Genomic DNA, 18,804 nt, shown 5'->3' with positions numbered 1-18,804 from the left:
GCCGGGCCGCGTCCTGCTCGCACCCGAGCGCGCGCGCTCCTCCCCTGCGAGAGCCGGGGGCCAGGGGCCGCACCCGCAGGTGGGGTGGGCGGGGAACCTGCAGCTTCACTGGCGGGGGTTGACTGGCAGGTGGCGTCGAGGGGCGCTTGGGGAATGGGATCTAATTTGTTTCTCTCCTGTCCCCGGCTGCCGCGCCCGGACTGGCACCCCCTTTCTTAAAGGGTGGTGGGCTCGAGATGGGTGAGGTCCCAGTTAAGCAGGAGACTTTTCAGGTTGAAGGAGGGTGGGTCACCCACTTTTCAGGACACGAAGATGAGATCCCCACGACTGGGACGCAAATGGAGGTTTTTTTGTTACTGAACACTTGCCTCAGAGCATCCCTGGGTAGAGTCCCGTCCTCTCAAAATGCACCCAGTGCAGAGAGACAACCGTATTTGGGGCTTTCCATACTCCATCTTGTTTTGCTCATCACAATTTACCCCGACCACTTGTTAGGAAGCCTCTGACCCGAAGTGAAGCAGACGCTTGAACTTGATCCCAATTTTTACCAGCATCCCCAAGATCCCGAAACAGATACAGTCCTGGGGTGAGAGGGGGTTTCCAGTGAGGAACATCTGTGACAAAGGAACATGTTGGCCTGTTGTGGTCACAAGCAGATTCTTCAGCAGGAGAAGTGATAGTGGGTGTGGAGTGCCTGAAAAGATGCCCCCCGCCTGCCACCCTCCTTGCAGGACCCACCCATACAGTCTGTGCAGGCAGGCTGACAACCCCAGGTGGCCGTCCCCGTAGGCCCAGGCTTCTGGCAGTCCCCAGCCTATGCTTGCTGCCTGTTGGGATTTGGTTTTCAAATGTAGTCACATGTAGTCTGTAGTGAAAAGTGGATAAACTATCAGTATCAGTCATATCTGTCCAATCAACCGGCGTTAGATGACCCCAAATAGTCAAAGTTACCAAAGCAGAAGAATCACAAGGTCTTGGGCTAGCATAATATTCTGAGGTTTTTGTTTTTGTTTTTGTTTTTGTTTGGCAAGGTTTCGCTGTGTCACCCAGGCTGCAGTGCAGTGGCACAATCTCAACTCACTGCAACCTCCACCTCCTCGGGCTGAGGTGATTCTCCCACCTCAGACTCCTGAGTAGCTGGGGGACTACAGGTATGTGCCACTATGCCCGCCTAATTTTTGTATATTTTGTAGAGACGGGGTATTGCCATGTTGTCCAAGCTGGTTTCGAAGCCCTGAGCTCGCCCTCCCAAAGTGCTGGGATTACAGGCGTGAGCCACAGCCCCCCACCAATATCCTGGTTTATTAAGCACCATCTTTCCAACCTCTGTCTTTTATAAGTCCCTCTCTAGCTCCTAAGATAAAGGCTATGGGGCTGAATGTTTGTGTCCCCCAAAATTCATAGGTTGAAATCCTAATCCCTAAGGTGGATGGTACTGGGAGGTGATGAAGTCATGAGGGTAGAGCCTTATCAAGCGGGCTGGTGAAGTTGGGGGGAAGAACACCAGCCCACAACCTTTTCACCATTCAAGGACAGAAAGAAGGCTCTGCCTGGGAGCCAGACACCAGTCCTCAAGGGCCTGGATCCCAGACTTCCCAGCCTCCAGAACAGTGAGCAATCCGTTTCTGTTGTTCAGAAGCCACCTGGTTTATGGTAGTGTGAATTGTTACATCCGCCTGAGTAGACTATGACGTCTGCTGCTGCCTCACTTCCTAAATTGACTTTGGTTTCACCTTATCATATGTCCTTGGAAGTGCTAGAGAACTGCATTCCCCAAGGGCAAAGATTTGAAGCCTGCCTGTCCCTGGTCTGCAGAGTCTTCCGCTCTCTCATGCTACAAAGAGGCCCCAGAGGCCCGAGAAGAAGATGGAAAGAAGAAATGAGTCAGTCATCCAAGAAGTCTTTATTTCCCCACTTGGTGACTGTTCTGGAGCTTGTACCCTCTGAGCTCTGAGATGGGGTTGGGGTGACAGTGCCAGGGAGGGCCTGTGGGGCTGTGCTGTTGCTTCCCTACTGGCTGGCTCTGAGCCCAGGGGAGGATCAGGCACTTGAGAGCCCCCCACCTCGCCTCATTGGCACAGAGTGGTACCTCTCACAGGGCTTGGGGGGGTGGAGGTGTGGGCAAGTCCACCCCAGGCCTGTAGGGAAGGAGGAGCTCCTCCGTAAGGCCTAGCAGAAGCATTAGGGAAATCATCCTCAGTCTCAGCACTGCGTGTTCTTCAGGAGAGAAGTCCCGAGTGAGGAAGCCCAGCTGTTCTCTAGATCCAGCTCCTTGGGGGTTTCCGCAGAGAACTGGTAGCAACCAAGGCAGCTCTCAGGGACGGCGTGCCGGGTGATGCGGCATCTTACCTTCATCCCCATCTCAGGATGGGCAGCCAGTATCAGATTCAAGTAGGACGAATCCTGAGGTGTGGAGTTCAGTCCTGAGATAGACCTGAGGTGCCCTGGAAATTGCGTTGATGCCGAGATGGATGAGGGGCGTTAGTTCTCTGGGGTAGATGGTGAGGGGTCCCAATTCCGTCCAGTCTCCATGTTTGCATGGATGGTTATGACCCTGATTGTTTTTGGAAACAACCAAGCTCTCCAGGTGTACTCAGCAAATGCAGGGTAGAGAGGGCCGTGGCCCGCCGTGGTTGGTTTTCTAACCAGACTGAGCACGTGGCCTCCTCTTCTCCCCTTGCCTCCTTCTTTCTTTTCTTTCTTTTGATATGGAGTTTCATTCTTGTCACCCAGGCTGGAGTGCAGTGGTGCGATCTCGGCTCGCTGCAACCTCCGCCTCCCAGGTTCAAGTGATTCTCCTGCATCAGCCTCCTGAGTAGCTGGGATGACAGGCACTTACCACCACGCCCAGCTAATTTTTTGTAATCACCTGACCTCAGGTGATCTGCCCGCCTTGGCCTCCCAAAGTGCTGGGATTACAGGCTCGAGCCACTGCGCCCGGCCCCCTCTTTCTTTTGTCTTCCTGCATACCCAGGGTATTATCTGAGCCATAGAAGCAGAACAGAGACTGCTGAGAGCCTCCCTAAGAGTCGTTGGTGGGTGGCCAGGCGCAGTGGCTCACGCCTGTAATCCTAGCACTTTGGGAGACAGAGGTGGGTGGATCACCTGAGGTCAGGAGTTCAAGACCAGCCTGGCCATCATGGTGAAACCCCATCTTGAAAAAAAAAAAAAAAAGAAAAGCGTAGTTGGTGGGAGTGGCCAGCAACCACAGAGGCAGGAGCAGTCTTCTTTGCCTCCGAGTAGCCTCGCATGTTCCCTCTTCCAGATTTCCACTGCCAGGCCTGGTCACCTCTGTAGCCTACTCTCAGGACACGTGGGTGGAGGCAAGGGTAACCTCAGTCCTTGTTCTTTCTTTTGATCGTGGGTGTCCAGCTCTTCTGATGTGTGGTCAGGGAGCAGAGTCACTGCTACGATGTTGAAACTTGGACATCAGCATCAGACTTCTCCCCGCTCTTGCATCTGGCCTGTGCTCGGGCAGGGCCTCAGGTGAAGGATGATCTTGGAATCACCCTTTTGTCATTCCCAGGAAGGGGATACAGCTGCAATGGCTTCTAGAGACTTCTCTTATTGCTTTTCCCTTATGGCAGCTAAGCACTTAATGTTCATGTTATAGAAGAGGAAACTAAAGCTCACTAAGAGTGTTGTAGAGAAGACCGGGACACCTGGGCTTCCTGTCTTTAAGTTCAGAGAGACATTGGAGGTCCCCCTACTGTCCATCTGGGGCCAACAGAGGAAGCAGAGGAGTGGCCAGTGGTGAAGACCTGGAATCTGGCCCCTTGTCCTTGCTGATGCTGCTTCCTGGGACTTCAAGCGCCGTAAGGAGGCGCTCCTTTCCCACACTCACCCATAGGGTACTCCCAGATCACTCGGTCCACTTTCCCCAGACCCACTTCCCAGGCTTGAGGGAGGTGGGCACCTGGGCTGTCAGAGGGTGGCAGGGGTCAGGGGCTGGGTTCCTCGGGCAGCTGGCCTGCATAGAGGGCCAGAGTGTGGTGCAGGAACTGGTACTGCTCTGCCGTCTGGATCATCCCCCCTCTGCAAGGAGAGACACACAGGCCATGAGTGAAGGAGGGCCAGGGTGCTAGCTGAGCAGCTCCAGCCAAACATCCTCGTGGTCCCACTGGGAAAGTCCTGACTTTCTCAAAGAAATGCCAACTCCTCTACCTATATTCAACTTTCCTTTTCTTTTCTTTTTTTGAGATGAAGTCTCACTCTGTTGCCCAAGCTGGAATGCAGTGATATGATCTCAGCTCACTGCAACCTCCATCTCCCAGGTTCAAGTGATTCTCCTGCCTCAATCTCCTGAGTAGCTAGGATTATAGGCATGTGCCACCATGCCCAGCTAATTTTTGTGTTTTTTAGTAGAGATGGGGTTTCACCATGTTGCCCAGGGTGGTCTTGAACTCCTGACCTCAAGTGATCTGCCTGTCTCAGCCTCCCAAAGTGCTGGGATTACAGACATGAGCCACCTATATTCATCTTTTCTACTTGCTACTCTTTCTTGCTGCCCCTCAGATCTGCTTTGAGAGAAGTCCTCTGCCCCTTGCACGTGGCTTGGTGTGCTGAGGGTGATGCCCCATGTTGACACTTGGTCTTCCCTAATCTACTCAGCTCCTGGGACAAAACCTCTGAAGCCTTGGGGGGTCAGGCCAGGAATACTCCTGAGCCTCAAGTTTCCTTCTCTTTTTTTTGAGACGGAGTTTTGCTCTTATGGCCCAGGCTGGAGTGCAATGGCATGATTTTGGCTCATTGCAATCTCTGCTTCCCGGGTTCAAGCGATTCTCCTGCCTCAGCCACCCAAGTAGTTGGAATTACAGGCATGTGCCACCACGTCTGGCTAATTTTTTGTGTTTTTAGTAGAGACAGGGTTTCTCCATGTTGGTCAGGCTGGTTTCAAACTCCCGACCTCAGGTGATCCGCCTGCCTCTGCCTCCCAAAGTGCTGGGATTACAGGTGTGAGCCACTGCTCCCAGCAACTTAATTCATCTTTGCTTGCTTGCTTGCTTTTTCTTTCTTTCTTTCTTTCTTTCTTTCTTTCTTTCTTTCTTTCTTTCAGGAGTCTCACTCTGTCACCAGGCTGGGGTACAGTGGCGTGATGTTGGCTCACTACAATCTCCGCCTCCCAGGTTAAGGGGAATCTCCTGCTTCAGCCTCCTGAGTAGCTGGGATTACAGGCACACGCCACCATACCCAGCTAATTTTTGTATTTTTAGTGGAGACGGTGTTTCACCATGTTGTTCAGGCTGGTCTCGAACTCCTGACCTCATGATCTGCCCGCCCGAACCTCCCAAAATGCTGGGACTACAGGCATGAGCCACTACACCCAGCAAGTTTCTTTCTTTCCAATAATCTTAAAAGTAAAAATAATGATTCTACACATTTGTATAGTTTTCATTTCCAAAATACTTTCATATAAGTTAATTCATTTCTTACAACAGTTCTCTGGGGGAAGGAGCCATTACCTCTCTCTAGATAAAGAAGTAGGGGCTGGGCGCGGTGGCTCACGCCTGTAATCCCAGCACTTTGGGAGGCCGCTGCGGGTGGATCACGAGGTCAAGAGATTGAGACCATCCTGGTCAACATGGTGAAACCCTGTCTCTACTAAAAATACAAAAAATTAGCTGGGCATGGTGGCGCGTGTCTGTAATCCCAGCTACTCAGGAGGCTGAGGCAGGAGAATTGCCTGAACCCAGGAGGCAGAGGTTGCGGTGAGCCGAGATCGCGCCATTGCATTCCAGCCTGGGTAACAAGAGCGAAACTCAGTCTCAAAAAAAAAAAAAAAAAAAAAAAAAAAAAGAAGTAGGGGCCAGGCACAGTGGCTTAAGCTTGTAATCCCAGCACTTTGTGAAGCCAAGGGGGCATTATTGAGCCCAGGAGTTCAAGACTAGTCTGGGCAACATAGTAAGACCCCATCTCTATTATTAAAAAAAAAAAAAAAAAAAGAAAGAAAAAAAAAGAAAAAGAAATGGGAGCTCAGAGAAATCTAGTGACATCTCAGTGAGACAGAAGTCTGAATCTGAATGCTGGCTCTGTCTCCGCCTAGTGAGCTTCTTTGTACTACTTGCTGCTGCCTCATCTTGGATTAAACACACTCCACCTGCTAACTTTCCTCTGAGTAGGGAACTTGGAGGTAAGATTGAATGCCCAGGGTAAATCCATAGAGTGACATGTTTAATTTCAGGCCTCCAAGCCAATATTTCAGATAGATATTCTTTTTTTTTTTTGAGTCTTGCTCTGTTGCCCAGGCTGGAGTACAATGGCACAAGCTTGGCTCACTGCAACCTTCACCTCCTGGGTTCAAGCGACTGTCCTGCCTCAGCCTCTCGAGTATCAGGGATTACAGGGGCCCGCCACCATGCCCGGCTAATTTTTGTATTTTTAGTAGAGATGGAATTTCACCATGTTGGCTAGGCTGGTCTTGAACTCCTGACCTCAGGTGATCCACCTGCCTCAGCCTCTCAAAGTGCTGGATTATAGGCATGAGCCACCGTGCCCAGCCATCCAGATAGATATTTTTTCCTTGTTGCTAGCTGCAAAATAAACAGCTCTAAGCAGAAAGGGTTTCTTCCTTTCTTGCAGGAGTGCTTGATGGTGATGGCTGGAGCAGGGCTCTGGGGTCCAGAGGCACCCATGCCCCCTGTTAACGTTGCTGGCCTTGTTTACATCCACAGACCCACCTGTCTAGCCGCAGTTGGCACACAATGCCCAGAATGTCCACTTCCCCTCGGGCCTTCAGCTGTTGACAGCCAATTCGTGTGGCGATGAAGCAGCCCGTCCGGCCAATCCCTGCACTGGATATAGCCAGGGAGGAGACAGGGAGGTCATGGGAGCCAGGGAATGTGGGAGCCCGGGCCCCAAACTACGGAGAAAGAAATGGGACCTGCAGGTACTGTGTTTTGGGGATAGGGCTCAGGAGATGGGGGAAGGTAGCAGTACTCCAGATTCCAGTCCCCGTGGGAACCCTGCTGGAGGCAGGTTGTAACTGGTCCAGGAGGAGTTTACATTTCTTGCCTGTCCTAACAGGGGCCTGTCCTTGTCCCTGTGGACATTTTGACAATTTCCCTTCTGCTGAGAGGCTACAGCGGTTTCCAACAGACAGTTCCCCACTTGTGAACATGCTGACCCTCGAGCCCTCCTTATCTAACCTTGACTTCGTCTCAGCTCAGACTTACCGTTTTTTTTTTTTTTTTTTTTTTTTGGTTGGAGTCTTTGTCTGTCACCCTGGCTGGACTGCAGTGGTGTGATCTCAGTTCACTGCAACCTTCACCTCCCTGGTTTAATCAATTCCCCTACCTCAGCCTCCCGAGTAGCTGGGATTACAAGTGCATGCCACCACACCTGGCTAATTTTTTTGCATTCTTAGTGGACAAGGTTTCACCATGTTGGTCAGGCTGGCCTCCAGCTCCTGACCTTGTGATCCGCCCACCTCAGCCTCTCAAAATGCTGGGATTACAGGCGTGAGCCACAGCCCCCGGCCACCTCAGACTCATCTTTCACGTGGCCCACGCCCAGCCCCTCTGTTTCACACCTTGGCGCCCTCCCACAGTCTTCTCTCTGCTCTGCTCTCCTCCACCATGGCCTCTCTTTATTTTGAAATAAAGAGGCTCCAGTGCTCCCCTTCCCCTTGTGTGAGCCCCTGATGAACTCCCAGCACGTCTCAGTGCGGCCTGTGGGTGGGCTGGGAGGCCCCTCTGCGGTGCTTCTGCCTCTGTGCTCTGTTTTGTTTAGGATATGCACTTCCAAATCGTTTCTTTCTTTAGTCTTGTTCCCCACGACACCCTCTCACTTCACCCAAACCATTTTTCACACTGTAGCCGAAGTGTTCTTTTAAAATGGCAAATCCAAGCGTCTTAGCCAGTCCTACAAGGTTCCTCATCATCTAATCTTCACTGGCCTTCCAAACCGATCTCTCATCATTACCCCACATATAACCTCCGGGCCTGGTCCATAACCCTGCCCCAGCTGTTATCCATTTTCAATTTCTTCTCTAGGCTTTAGCATAAGCTGCTGGAACATGTTCCCTTCCCTCCCTTAACTTGGCTAATTCACCTTTCAGGTCTTAGCTTGGCTTAGATGGCCTTTCTCTTGGAAAACCTTCTTTGGTCAAAGTCTGGCTCAGGAGAGTTGGTTCTATGCCTCCATAATATCCCCATCATGGCTCTCATCACATTGTATGGTATTTAATTGTTTAATCTGCCTTCTTTTTGTTTTTGAGATGGAATCTTGCCCTGTTGCCCAGGCTGGGAAGGCTGGAGTGCAGTGGTGTGGTCTCGGCTCACTGCAACCTCTACCTCCCAGATTTAAGTGATTCTCCTGCCTCAGGCTCCCGAGTAGCTGGAATTACAGGCATGTGCCACCATGCTTGGCTAATTTTTAGGAGATACGGGGTTTCACCATGTTGGCCAGGCTGGTCTCGAACTCCTGACCTCGGGTGATCCACCTGCCTCTGCCTCCCCGGTGCTGGGATTACAGGCGTGAGCTACTGTGCCTGGCCTAATCTGGTTTCTTTCTCACCAGCCTTTAAACCTGTCTTGGGAAGAAAGCAGACTGCTTTGTTCACAGCTGTCTCTTTAGCATCTAACACTGTGCCTGATAATAATATTTTTTTTTTTTTTTTTTTTTTTTGAGACGGAGTTTCGCTCTTGTTACCCAGGCTGGAGTGCAATGGCGCGATCTCGGCTCACTGCAACCTCCGCCTCCTGGGTTCAGGCAATTCTCCTGCCTCAGCCTCCTGAGTAGCTGGGATTACAGGCATGTGCCACCATGCCCAGCTAATTTTTTGTATTTTTAGTAGAGACGGGGTTTCAGAATGTTGACCAGGATGGTCTCGATCTCTCGACCTTGTGATCCACCCGCCTCGGCCTCCCAAAGTGCTAGGATTACAGGTTTGAGCCACCGTGCCCGGCCCTTTTTTTTTTTTTTTTTTTTTTGAGACGGAGTTTCGCTCTTGTTACCCAGGCTGGAGTGCAATGGCACCATCTCGGCTCACCGCAACCTCCGCCTCCCGGGTTCAGGCAATTCTCCTGCCTCAGCCTCCTGAGTAGCTGGGATTACAGACACGCGCCACCATGCCCAGCTAATTTTTTGTATTTTTAGTAGAGACGGGGTTTCACGATGTTGACCAGGATGGTCTTGATCTCTTGACCTTGTGATCCACCCACCTCGGCCTCCCAAAGTGCTGGGATTACAGGCTTGAGCCACCGCACCCGGCCTTTCTTTTCCTTTTTTGAGATGGAGTCTTGCTCTGTCACCTAGGCTGGAGTGCAGGGGCGCGATCTCTGATCACCTCCACCTCCGAGGTTCAACCTCTGCCTCCAGGGTTCAAGCAATTCTCTTGCCTCAGCCTCCTAAATCGCTGAGATTACAAGTGTGTATAACCACGCCTGGCTAATTTTTGTATATTTTAGTAGGGATGGGTTTTCACCGTGTTGGCCAGGCTGGTCTCAAACTCCTAATCTCACATGATCTGCCCGTCCTGGCCTCTCAAAGTACTGGGATAATAGGCGTGAGCCACCAGGCCTGGCCAAAAATAGGTTTTCAATACTTATTTGTTGAATGAGTAACTGAATTCCCCAACAGCTGGAATCCTGCTTATGGTCCTCCTGCAGCTGACTGGGACCTTCCTGATACTTCATCCCCGCTGTGGATGGGGCCTGGGTGTCCAGCCCAGATGTCTGGGTTCTGCATGAAGGAGGTGAAATGAATAGAGCCCTTGCTGAATGGCCTTTCAGTCACGTCCCAATAAGAACTAGGTTTACTGATGCTTTTCTGCTCAGACCCTTCCCCAGGAGAGACCCAGGGGCCAGGGGAGGGGCGCACAGTACCCAGGCTGCAGTGGGAGGGAGGCCACGCACCTGCAGTGGACCACGATGGGCCCGGGGCGGGCGGCTGCCTCAGGGCTCTCCTCCACCTCTGCCACTAGGCGCAGCAGGGGCCCAGCTGATTCTGGAGTCTGGTGGTCGGGCCAGGCCGAGAAGAGGATGTGCTTTACTGACCGGCTCTCTTCCTGGTACTGGGTTGGAGACAAGGCATGGGAACCAGGGTCAGGGTGGAGGGCACTGTCTACCTTCTTCTCTGGTGCCTGAGGAGGGCAAGGGCTGGAATTACCCTATGGGTTGGGCGGGGGTCATCTACTGAAAGCAGGCTAGGTTGTGATTTTCCCCGCTTATCATTCTCCACCACTTCCCCCTCCAAAATGCTGGGAAGGAGCATTGTCCTGGGAAAGACCCAAATTCAAGTCCTGGCTCTGCTTCTAATAAGCACACGACTTTGGGCAAGTCCCTTAATCTCATTTTCGTCACCTGGGAAATGGGGACAGTGTTATCTTACTGGTTTACTTGCCAGGATGTTTGGAAGAGAATGAATTGATGGAGAAATGCTTTCAAAAATATAAAACAACAGAAAATAATAGAAGGCATTTTAAAAGCCCTTGTGTCTGTGTTATTCCACATCTCTTTCTTTCTTTCTTTCTTTCTTTCTTTCTTTCTTTCTTTCTTTCTTTCTAATTATTTTTATTTTTAGAGACGAGGTTTCACCATGTTGGGCCAGACTGGTCTTGAACTCCTGACCTCAGGTGATCTGCCCACCTCAGCCTCCCAAAGTGCTGGGACTACAGGTGTAAGCCACCGTGCCCCGCATTTTTTTTTTTTTTTTTTTAAGACAGAGTCTCACTCCATCACCCAGGCAAGAGTGCAGTGGCATGATCTCAGCTCACTACAACCTCTGCCTCCTGGGTTCAAGTGACTGTCCTGTCTTAGCCTCCTAGGTAGCTATAATTTTTACTAGAGATGAGGTTTCACCATGTTGGCCAGGCTGGTCTCGAACTCCTGACCTCGTGATCTGCCTGCCTCAGCCTCCCAAAGTGCTGGAATTACAGGTGTAAGCCACCGCGCCCGGCCTTCCACATCTCCTTCAACCTCCTCTCCTTCCCTCGGCATGACTCCTGGATCCTGCCTCTCCTCGCCTGACCATTCACACAGATGGGTGGTACTTCCTGGTGGTTCCTATTTGGCTTGTTGGCTTTGCCCTATTAGACTAGAGGCTGAGGACAGTGCCCAAGTTTCCCTTTCTTCTATAGATGTGGATTTAAGATGGTTTAGATGAGCAAACCCTTGGCTCTTAGCGAAGAGCCGGCCTTAGTTCCAGGATGCTGTGGGCGGTCCAACTTCCCACTGGGCCTGGCCCCGGGGGTGGTACCTGGATGGTGAGCTGCCGCACAGTGTATTCTGGGCACTCTTTCATGTCCTGGACACGGATCTGGAAGGGTCCATAGGCTTCCTCTTCTGTGGGCCAGTAGTGGACACATTTCTAGGAGGGAGGGAGCTGGGAGTCAGAAGAGGGTCAGCTGGAGCAGGGAACGGGGCAGCAGAGAGGGGCTGGCGTCTCCTCCCCATCTTCCACCCCTACTGGGTGGGTGGTCATTAACAGGGTGCCTGGCTCTTCTGAGCTTGATACCTGCAGGCAGAGTGCTCACTCTGTCCCATATTTTGGCCATTGACAGCCTCCCTGGGTCTATCTCAGGAAACTTTCTGAGAGGTGTGGGCTGGGGTTGGATTCCAGGGAAGCCTCTGGTCCTGAGCTGCCCTGGGTGGGGGTTGGGGGGTGGGGGTGAGCATTAGCACTTTCTGGGTTCATCAAGAACTGTGGCTCTGCTCCTACCTCCTTGCCCTCTCGGAGCTGAGTGAGCATGACGATGAGAGACACTTCCTCTTGCCACACCATCTCCCAGAAGTCCGACACAGTGTTGGGCATGGGGCCCTGGGTGGCAATGTAGACCTTCTCCTTCCCGTCATAGCCCTGGGGAGGTGGAAGCACAGGGGAAGGGGTGGGGAGCAGTGAGAGCAGAGCTCTGGGGAGATCTTGGATGCCTCAGGTGCTGGGGTCAGCCTGAAGCTGTGAACCACACGTGTAGACACACATGTGCATCAACATGCACATTCAGAAGCCACATGGTGGAAAGGATTCAGGTTCTGGAGTAAGGATCAGATCCCTGTTCTTCAGTTTCCTGCCTGTGCCACTACGAGCCAGTTACCTAGCCTCTGTAAGCCTCAGTTGTATCATCTGTAAATTGGGCATAACAATGTCTATCATAATGTAGAGTGGATTAAATTCAGTAAGATATATTGAGAGTCTAGCTGATAGCAAGAGCTCTGCAGATGTTTGTTCCCTTCCTCCCCTGCTGCCTTCTTCTAGCATACAATATCTAAAGAGTGTTTAATCTTTGTTCAGTGACAGTTTCACATTAACTTGTTACCTTTCTATAAAAGTAGCAGTAAAATGCAGCACACTCTCCCTAACCTGATTTTCTCACCTTCAGGATCCTCAGCTTCCTGCTCCTCAAATGATGGTGAAATCCCGACTGCAGTTGATTTGGTATTGGCGGGCAAATGGAAGATCATGTGTCCCCACGGCTTCCAGAGCTAAGAGGTTTAGCGCCTCCCTGCACCCCTGACTGCTGTCTTACCCACATTGAGCCACTAGAGGGCACTGCTTTCACATTTCCTTTGGGCCCACAGCAGCGAGAAGCCGGCGTGGAGCACCTACCTGGCCTAGAGCTTCCTCTATCTTGATGTCAATCAACCTTCTTCACATAAGAGGGGCTACTTGAGGGGCACTTAAGGTAAGAGGGGAGGGAGTTCCCATTAGTGCTGGCATCACCTGTGGTCTCGGGAGCTCTCACGCAGCTGGAGATTGGGCTCAACAATGCTAACTTCCTGCTAAGTCTAGAGGGCAGCATGGGAGGGCTGATGGGGAGATTAGGGAGACTCAGTGGTCTCTCCAAATATTTTTAACACCTGCTCCGTTGTCTAGGTTGGTGAATTGGGGCCTGTTCAGTGCCAGGCCACCTTGGTAGGTCTATGACAGAGGTGAGCTGGAGCAGGGAGGGCAGGAAATGCAGCCACCTGATCCACCAGCCACGGCTGGAAGATGTTCTCAGACGTCTGAGAGTTCCCCCATGCCCCGCCCACCACTGCAGCAGGCCACTCACTCGGATGTAGTTGGCATTGATGTAGTCTCCGTCCTCCTGGCTCTGTGCCCGGCCTAGACAGACACGGCTCTGGGGATCTAGGAAATAAAAATCAGCAGAGGTCAGAGGTCAAAAGGTGACCAGCTAACACAGACTCCAGCAGGGGCAGCAGGAGGAGAGTTCCTGTGCTCATCACAGTCACGACACCTTGTGTATAGCAGGTGGCCTGATACCCCACTGAAACCGTTGTTGTTTTTAAAGACAGGGTCTCACTCTGTTGCCTAGGCTGGCGTGCAGCGGTGCAGTCACGGCTTACTGCAACCTCTAACTCCTGGGCTCAAGTGATACTTCTTTCCACATAGCTGGGACTACAGGCACATGTCACCACACCTGGCTCATTTATTCATCCATCCATTCATTCATTCATTCATTTACGTTTTTTGTAGAGACATGGTTTCACTGTGTTGCCCTGGCTGGTCTTAAGTGTCTAGCCTCAGGCAGTTCTCCCATCTCGACCTCCCAAAGTGCTGAGATGACAGGTGTGAGCCATCATGTTTGGCCCCCACTGAAGTATTTTATACGCAGACAGTAGGGAGCTATAGAATGTTTCTGAGCAGGATAGTGACGTGATCAAAGGAATAGCCTGGGAAGGTTAACTGAGTGGTGCTGTGTAGGATGGACTAGAGAAGAAAGGGAATGGAGCAGCAGAGACCAAATGGGCAGATGGAATATTCTTTTTTTTTTTTTTAGACAGAGTCTTGCTCTATCACCCAGGCTGGAGTGCAACGGCATGATATTGGCTCACTGCAACCCTTACCTCTCAGGTTCAAGCAATTCTTCTGCCTCAGCCTCCCAAGTAGCTGTGATTACAGCACCCAACACCACGCCTAGCTAATTTTTTAATTTTTAGTAGAAATGGGGTTTCACCATGTTGGCCAGGCTGGTCTTGAACTCCTGACCTCAGGTGATCCACCTGCCTCGGCCTTCCAAAGTGCTGGGATTACAGGCATGAGCCACCGCACCTGGCCTAGTAAACATATAATATTCTTTTTTTTTTTTTTTTTTTTTTTTTTTTGAGACAGAGTTTCGCTCTTGTTACCCAGGCTGGAGTGCAATGGCGCGATCTTGGCTCACCGCAACCTCCGCCTCCTGGGTTCAGGCAATTCTCCTGCCTCAGCCTCCTGAGTAGCTGGGATTACAGGCACGCGCCACCATGCCCAGCTAATTTTTTGTATTTTTAGTAGAGACGGGGTTTCACCATGCTGACCAGGATGGTCTCGATCTCTTGACCTCGTGATCCACCCGCCTCGGCCTCCCAAAGTGCTGGGATTATAGGCGTGAGCCACCGCGCCCGGCAATATATAATATTCTAATAGATACAGTGATTCTATCCTTGAGATCAGTACGGGTTTAGAATAAGATTAGGCCAATGGGAATGGAAAAAGACATGTAGAGAAAGAAGAATTTGTTTTCTAACGGTGCATACGGGATTCAGATGAGCAACCTGCCGGATATCACACAGCTGTGAAGTGGGACTAGGACCCAAATCCCACTCGGCCGTGAGGCATTTGGCCTCTGCTTCTAAGGGGAAAGATTTCTCTAAATTTCATTTCTTCACCATGTCCAAACATGAATGAAGAAGACGGCTTGTGAGGGAAGGAGAAGAGACTTGCTCTGCTCATACCAGCCTGGTCATGGACAGAGGGTGTCCTGGGGACCACAGGAATCTCAGGCAAAGGGATTTTTCCCTTTTCTGGTGGCTGCAGTGCTGATTAGAATTAGGCCAAGAACAAGGGCTACTCCTCCCCGTGGCTTGGAATAGCACTAATAGCCCCTTGATCCGCCCATGCAGGCAGAGGGCACTCCAGGAGGGTTAGCAGGAGGCAGGACTCATGTGCTCCAGAGCTAAAGCCTCAAGCTGGGAGTAGCTTCCCTGTCGGGGAGCGGGGGTGGGAGGGAGAGGCTCAGAGCCTCATGCCTGCCTCTGAAAAATAGAAGGTGCTGGTCCTGCGTCTGTCAGCTTGCAGGGTCAGCCCCTCCTAGCCCAGGATCCTCCATCCCCACCCCCACCACTGCTCTCTTGCTGGCTGTTGCCCTGCCTCCTCCATCTGACTTTCTCAAAGCCCTCTCTCTGGGAGCCCTCCTAGTGGTCCTTCTTCCACTGCGAGTCTTGGCTGGGCATTTCCCATGAGAGAGGAAAATGAGGAAGAGGGTTTGGTGTAAGTAGCTAAGTTGAATATCTTAGGTAAGATACTCAACTTCTCTGTGCCTTAGTGTGAAGGCACAGAGATTTGCAAAATGGTCATCATAATGTCACAGTGCCAACTTCATGGGATCGTTATGAGAAATTAGTGAATATAATGGACTGAGAGCAGGGCCTGGCCCAGGGTGCACATCTGCAAACATTATTATTGCTGCTGTTGTGATTCCTGCTCCTTCTTCCCCCTTTCTCTGCTGAGAGAAGATGCCCCAGGTAAGGTCATCCTTCCCTGGCTGAAACCGTGTACCTTGCCTTCTGAAGTTCACCAGCCCCAGGGCCTGTACCCGACTCCCTTCATCCTAGCTGCAGTTCTTACTTGGCAAGATGGTCTTGTATCGGTCCTTGGAGGCATGACCAGGGATGTCCAGGTCTTCGGGGCTGACAAAGTTTGAAGGGATCTTCTGGCAGGGGGAGGAAATGAGTGAGCCGCTGACTCCCGTTCCCAGCCCCCTTTTCTCCTCTTCTATTCTTTCCTAGAACTGGGCTCTGGCTGTTCCGTCTTGGCCTAGATGGGGTGGGGGCAGAAGGGGAAGCCCAGGGGGAGCCCCCTCCCCCCAGCCCTAGAGTTCTCTTTCCTGAGGGGTCCAAAGAGGAGACAGGCCCATGGTCCCTGTGAGAGAATGGTTCCAGCTGGCTGCTCTGAAATCGGAGGTGACCTCAATTTCTTACCAAGAATTCTTCTTCCAGCTGCTTGGGGCTGGGTGGTTGGCACTGAAGGACCCAGCGGGTAAGGGGGTGTCCAGCAGTGCGCAGAAAGTGTAGGGTGACCTCCCGGGGAGTGTTCACGGAGCAGATGGGTTCAACGGCCCCCAGGGACCGGACGTCCAGCATCAGAGCCACATTGGAGCCCCGCCTGCAGGCACAGCCCACACTGCCTCGTGAGCACCCAATCGTATTTGCTTTGCTTTTTATCTTTTCTTTTAGGGATAGGGGTCTCTCTCTGTTGCCCAGGCTGGAGTGTGATGGCACTCTCATGGCTCATAGCAGCCTCAAACTCCTGAACTGAAGCAATCCTCCCACCTCAGCCTCCGGAGTAGCTGGGACCACAGGCACATGCTACGTGCCTGGCTAATTGAAAATAATTTTTTTTTTCTTTTTTTGGTTTTGAACTCCTGGGCTGAAGTGATCCTCCTGCCTTGGCTTCCCAAAGTGCTGGTTATAGGCGTGAGCCACTGCACCTGACCATCCTTGCTTTTCTGACAAGTATTAATTACTGTTACGAGGCACCTCTGAGGGGCCGTTCCTTGTCTTTCCTTTAACCTGGAGGCCCAACGAATTTAGGGTTCAGGCCCCTGCTGTATGCCTTCCCCCCCGCCTCCCCGCTTCCTAGCCCAGGCTGGTCTCCAGTTCCTGGACTCAAGAGATCCTTCCACCTCAGCCTCTCAAAGTGCTGGGATTTTGGGCATGAGCTACCATGCCGGGCTCAGCCCTCTCCCTGTGTCAGCCAGACAGGGCAGCCTTGAACTCAACTGCTCCTTCCAGCTGCCTGCCTCTTCCCACTCCCAGCCAGGCCCTGTGGCTCTGACGTGCATCCGGCACCAAGAAGGCCACTGGCCTGGCCTGGAATTTAGGGAGCAGGCTCAGGGTTGATAAGAAACTCTGTGCTCCAGACATGCAAAACACATGCAAATGAGCACTACTGTTTCCTTTCCATACTGGAGTCAACAATTGAGGGTCCTCTGGACTCTGCTGTCAGAGCTAGAGGGGCAGGTGGAGGGAAGGGAGGAACGGAATGGGGCTTAGGGCCGGGAAGACCCCTCCCCCAGGGCAGATCTCACCTCTCCTGCAGCCGCACGTGCTTCTTGGCTGGCGTTTTGGCAGGTGGAGGCTGGGTCATGGCTGCCCCCAAAGAAACGGTCGGCGGCTGTGCTGTGGAGCTCCCTCCACGGGCCTGGACCATGCTGGGGTGGGGTGCTGGGCCCAGGAGAGGCTCACTCAGCCATGAGGTCTGCCTGAAAGATAGGGCCCTCCGCTGCTGTTCCCTGGCCTGCCTGATTGGCCAGAAGGAGGCTTCCACGCCCAGGCCGGCTTTGCGCTCTGTTTTCGCTGGGGCGTCTCCTGTTCCCCAAGAGGTGGCCTCATGTTCACTACAGGAAGAACAGGATCTCTTTGGTGGGACCCAGGGCAGAAGGCCGTCTGGGGTTAGAGTAACGGCAAAATAAAGGGTAGAGATTGTGGATGAAGATAGGAAAGAAGCCGAAAGGAGGAAGAGAGAGAGGAGAGAGGCCACCCAGGGCTCTGAGCGGGTCCAAGTGGAGAAGGCGAGGGAGGAAATGGAAGACATGTGTTCTCTAGGACGGAAGGGAGGAAGCGTGCAGAAGCCATCTCGGAGCTAACCAGTGGGCCTTGTCCTCAACAGGGGATGGCGGCTGCAGCAGGGCTGGAGGTGGGTGGGCAGCCAGGCAGGCCAGCTCCGGGACCCCGGCAGGGTCCTCTCCTAACTGCCGCTGTTCCACCCCTAAGTCCGTTTCTGGCTTCTGGGGTCTCTGTCCAGGGAGGTAGGCTGGGGGTGTTTCCTTCCTCCTCCTGCCCATCCCCCGCCTCCCGCCTCTGTAACCGTCACAGGAAATGGCCTCACCAAGCCCTTGAGCGACAGCGCGTGGTGAGGCGACAGCTGGGGGCAAGACAGGGGGCGTGCAGATGGTGGGACCGTCTCCTCTTGGGGGCAGTCCCTCTCTCCCAGAGCCAGGGTCACAGCGGGCGAGGTGGCGGGGGTGATTAGTCAGCAAGGTGGCAGGGATGGAGGTGAGGGGACAGGGCGGGTCTGGCGCAGGTGTGGGTGGTAGAGAGACGGTCGCTGGCAGCAGAAACGGGGCCTTCAGCCTCCAGTCTCCTTGCAGCTCCCTGTGGCTTCCATGCTTACCCCCGTCTTGGGGACATCGGGGCTGTGAGCACCCATTCCCCAGCCAGGCCCTGTGGCTCCCCGCTCGCCCCCCACACTCCCTCCTGCTGATGCCCCCTTATATCCCTGGAGTTCGCAACCCCCAGGGCCACAGGACTCCCGGTCCCCCTTCAGATACTTACTGAAGCAGCTGTGGCCCCCAGGCTGCCTCTTGCCAGCTGTCTGTCTGTCTGTCAGTCTGTCTCTGAGGGCTGAGAAGGCTGCAGGAAGCCAGCTTCCTCCCTCCGCCCCTCCTTGCTGCCACCCACGCACACCCCAGCTGCATGCTGCCCTCCTGTGCCTGCTGCCGCTGCCACCAGGGGTCAGGTCCCTCCCACCTGTGCCCTTGTGGATCCCAAGGCCCTGTTTCCTGGGAATGGGTGAGGGGCTAGGCCTTCCTGCCCATCCTGCTTCCCCGGCTTCCAGACCCTCTCCCGTCCTGCTGCGTTTCTCCTCGAGGTCTTTATCACATCCAGCCGCTGCCTACTTGCTGGGCACAGCTCGTCTGGCCCCCAGCTCTGTGCTGTCCCACAAAGAACCCAAGCTGCTTCTGCTCGACTTGACCTTGGCCAGAGGCTTATTTCTGCTTCTCTGCCTCTTCCCCACAGCCCCCTCTCTCAAAGCCCTTGCTGCTTCAAGCCTTGGGAATTCATGACCAAGCACAGACCACATCTTCCCAGAGCAGATGTGGCACAG

The 18,804-nt window shown here is 52.9% G+C and overlaps 1 protein-coding gene across 8 annotated transcripts; it reads right to left on the bottom strand.

Moving 5' to 3' along the window:
• Positions 1 to 830: 830 nt before the first annotated feature.
• PTPN7 (protein tyrosine phosphatase non-receptor type 7) lies at positions 831 to 18,483 on the bottom strand. 8 transcript variants are annotated; one of them, XM_074385040.1, is made up of 11 exons: positions 18,252 to 18,300; positions 17,806 to 18,024; positions 17,006 to 17,175; positions 15,897 to 16,080; positions 15,544 to 15,628; positions 12,989 to 13,065; positions 11,659 to 11,796; positions 11,197 to 11,307; positions 9,855 to 10,081; positions 6,678 to 6,791; positions 832 to 4,035 (listed from the first exon to the last, which is right to left on the bottom strand). In XM_074385040.1, exons 3-11 carry the CDS (start codon positions 17,125 to 17,127, stop codon positions 3,942 to 3,944), a joined length of 1,152 nt encoding a protein of 383 aa, XP_074241141.1. In that variant the 5' UTR covers positions 17,128 to 17,175; positions 17,806 to 18,024; positions 18,252 to 18,300; the 3' UTR covers positions 832 to 3,941. The 8 variants fall into 8 exon arrangements, with proteins under 8 accessions (XP_074241136.1, XP_074241139.1, XP_074241141.1 ...); XM_074385036.1 differs by lacking the exon at positions 17,806 to 18,024 and having other exon boundaries at positions 17,006 to 17,314; positions 18,252 to 18,483; XM_074385035.1 differs by lacking the exons at positions 17,806 to 18,024; positions 18,252 to 18,300 and having other exon boundaries at positions 831 to 4,035; positions 15,544 to 15,625; positions 17,006 to 17,795.
• Positions 18,484 to 18,804: the final 321 nt, after the last annotated feature.

This window comes from Saimiri boliviensis, chromosome 14, assembly GCF_048565385.1.
Source record: "Saimiri boliviensis isolate mSaiBol1 chromosome 14, mSaiBol1.pri, whole genome shotgun sequence".
NCBI classification, from domain to species: domain Eukaryota; kingdom Metazoa; phylum Chordata; class Mammalia; order Primates; family Cebidae; genus Saimiri; species Saimiri boliviensis.
Note: the sequence above shows the minus strand (reverse complement) of the source record. Positions and strands in the feature narration are given on the sequence as shown.

Bases quoted from the DNA above. Each gene is read 5' to 3' on its own strand.
- PTPN7 (XM_074385034.1), bottom strand. From the start codon at position 17,511: ATGTCTTCCATTTCCTCCCTCGCCTTCTCCACTTGGACCCGCTCAGAG. The intron at 15,629-15,896 runs GTAAGAAATTGA...TCCCCCTGCCAG, and splicing joins AGCTGGAAGAAGAATTCTTG to AAGATCCCTTCAAACTTTGT. The intron at 6,792-9,854 runs GTGCGTGGCCTC...GGCTATATCCAG, and splicing joins CCCATCGTGGTCCACTGCAG to TGCAGGGATTGGCCGGACGG.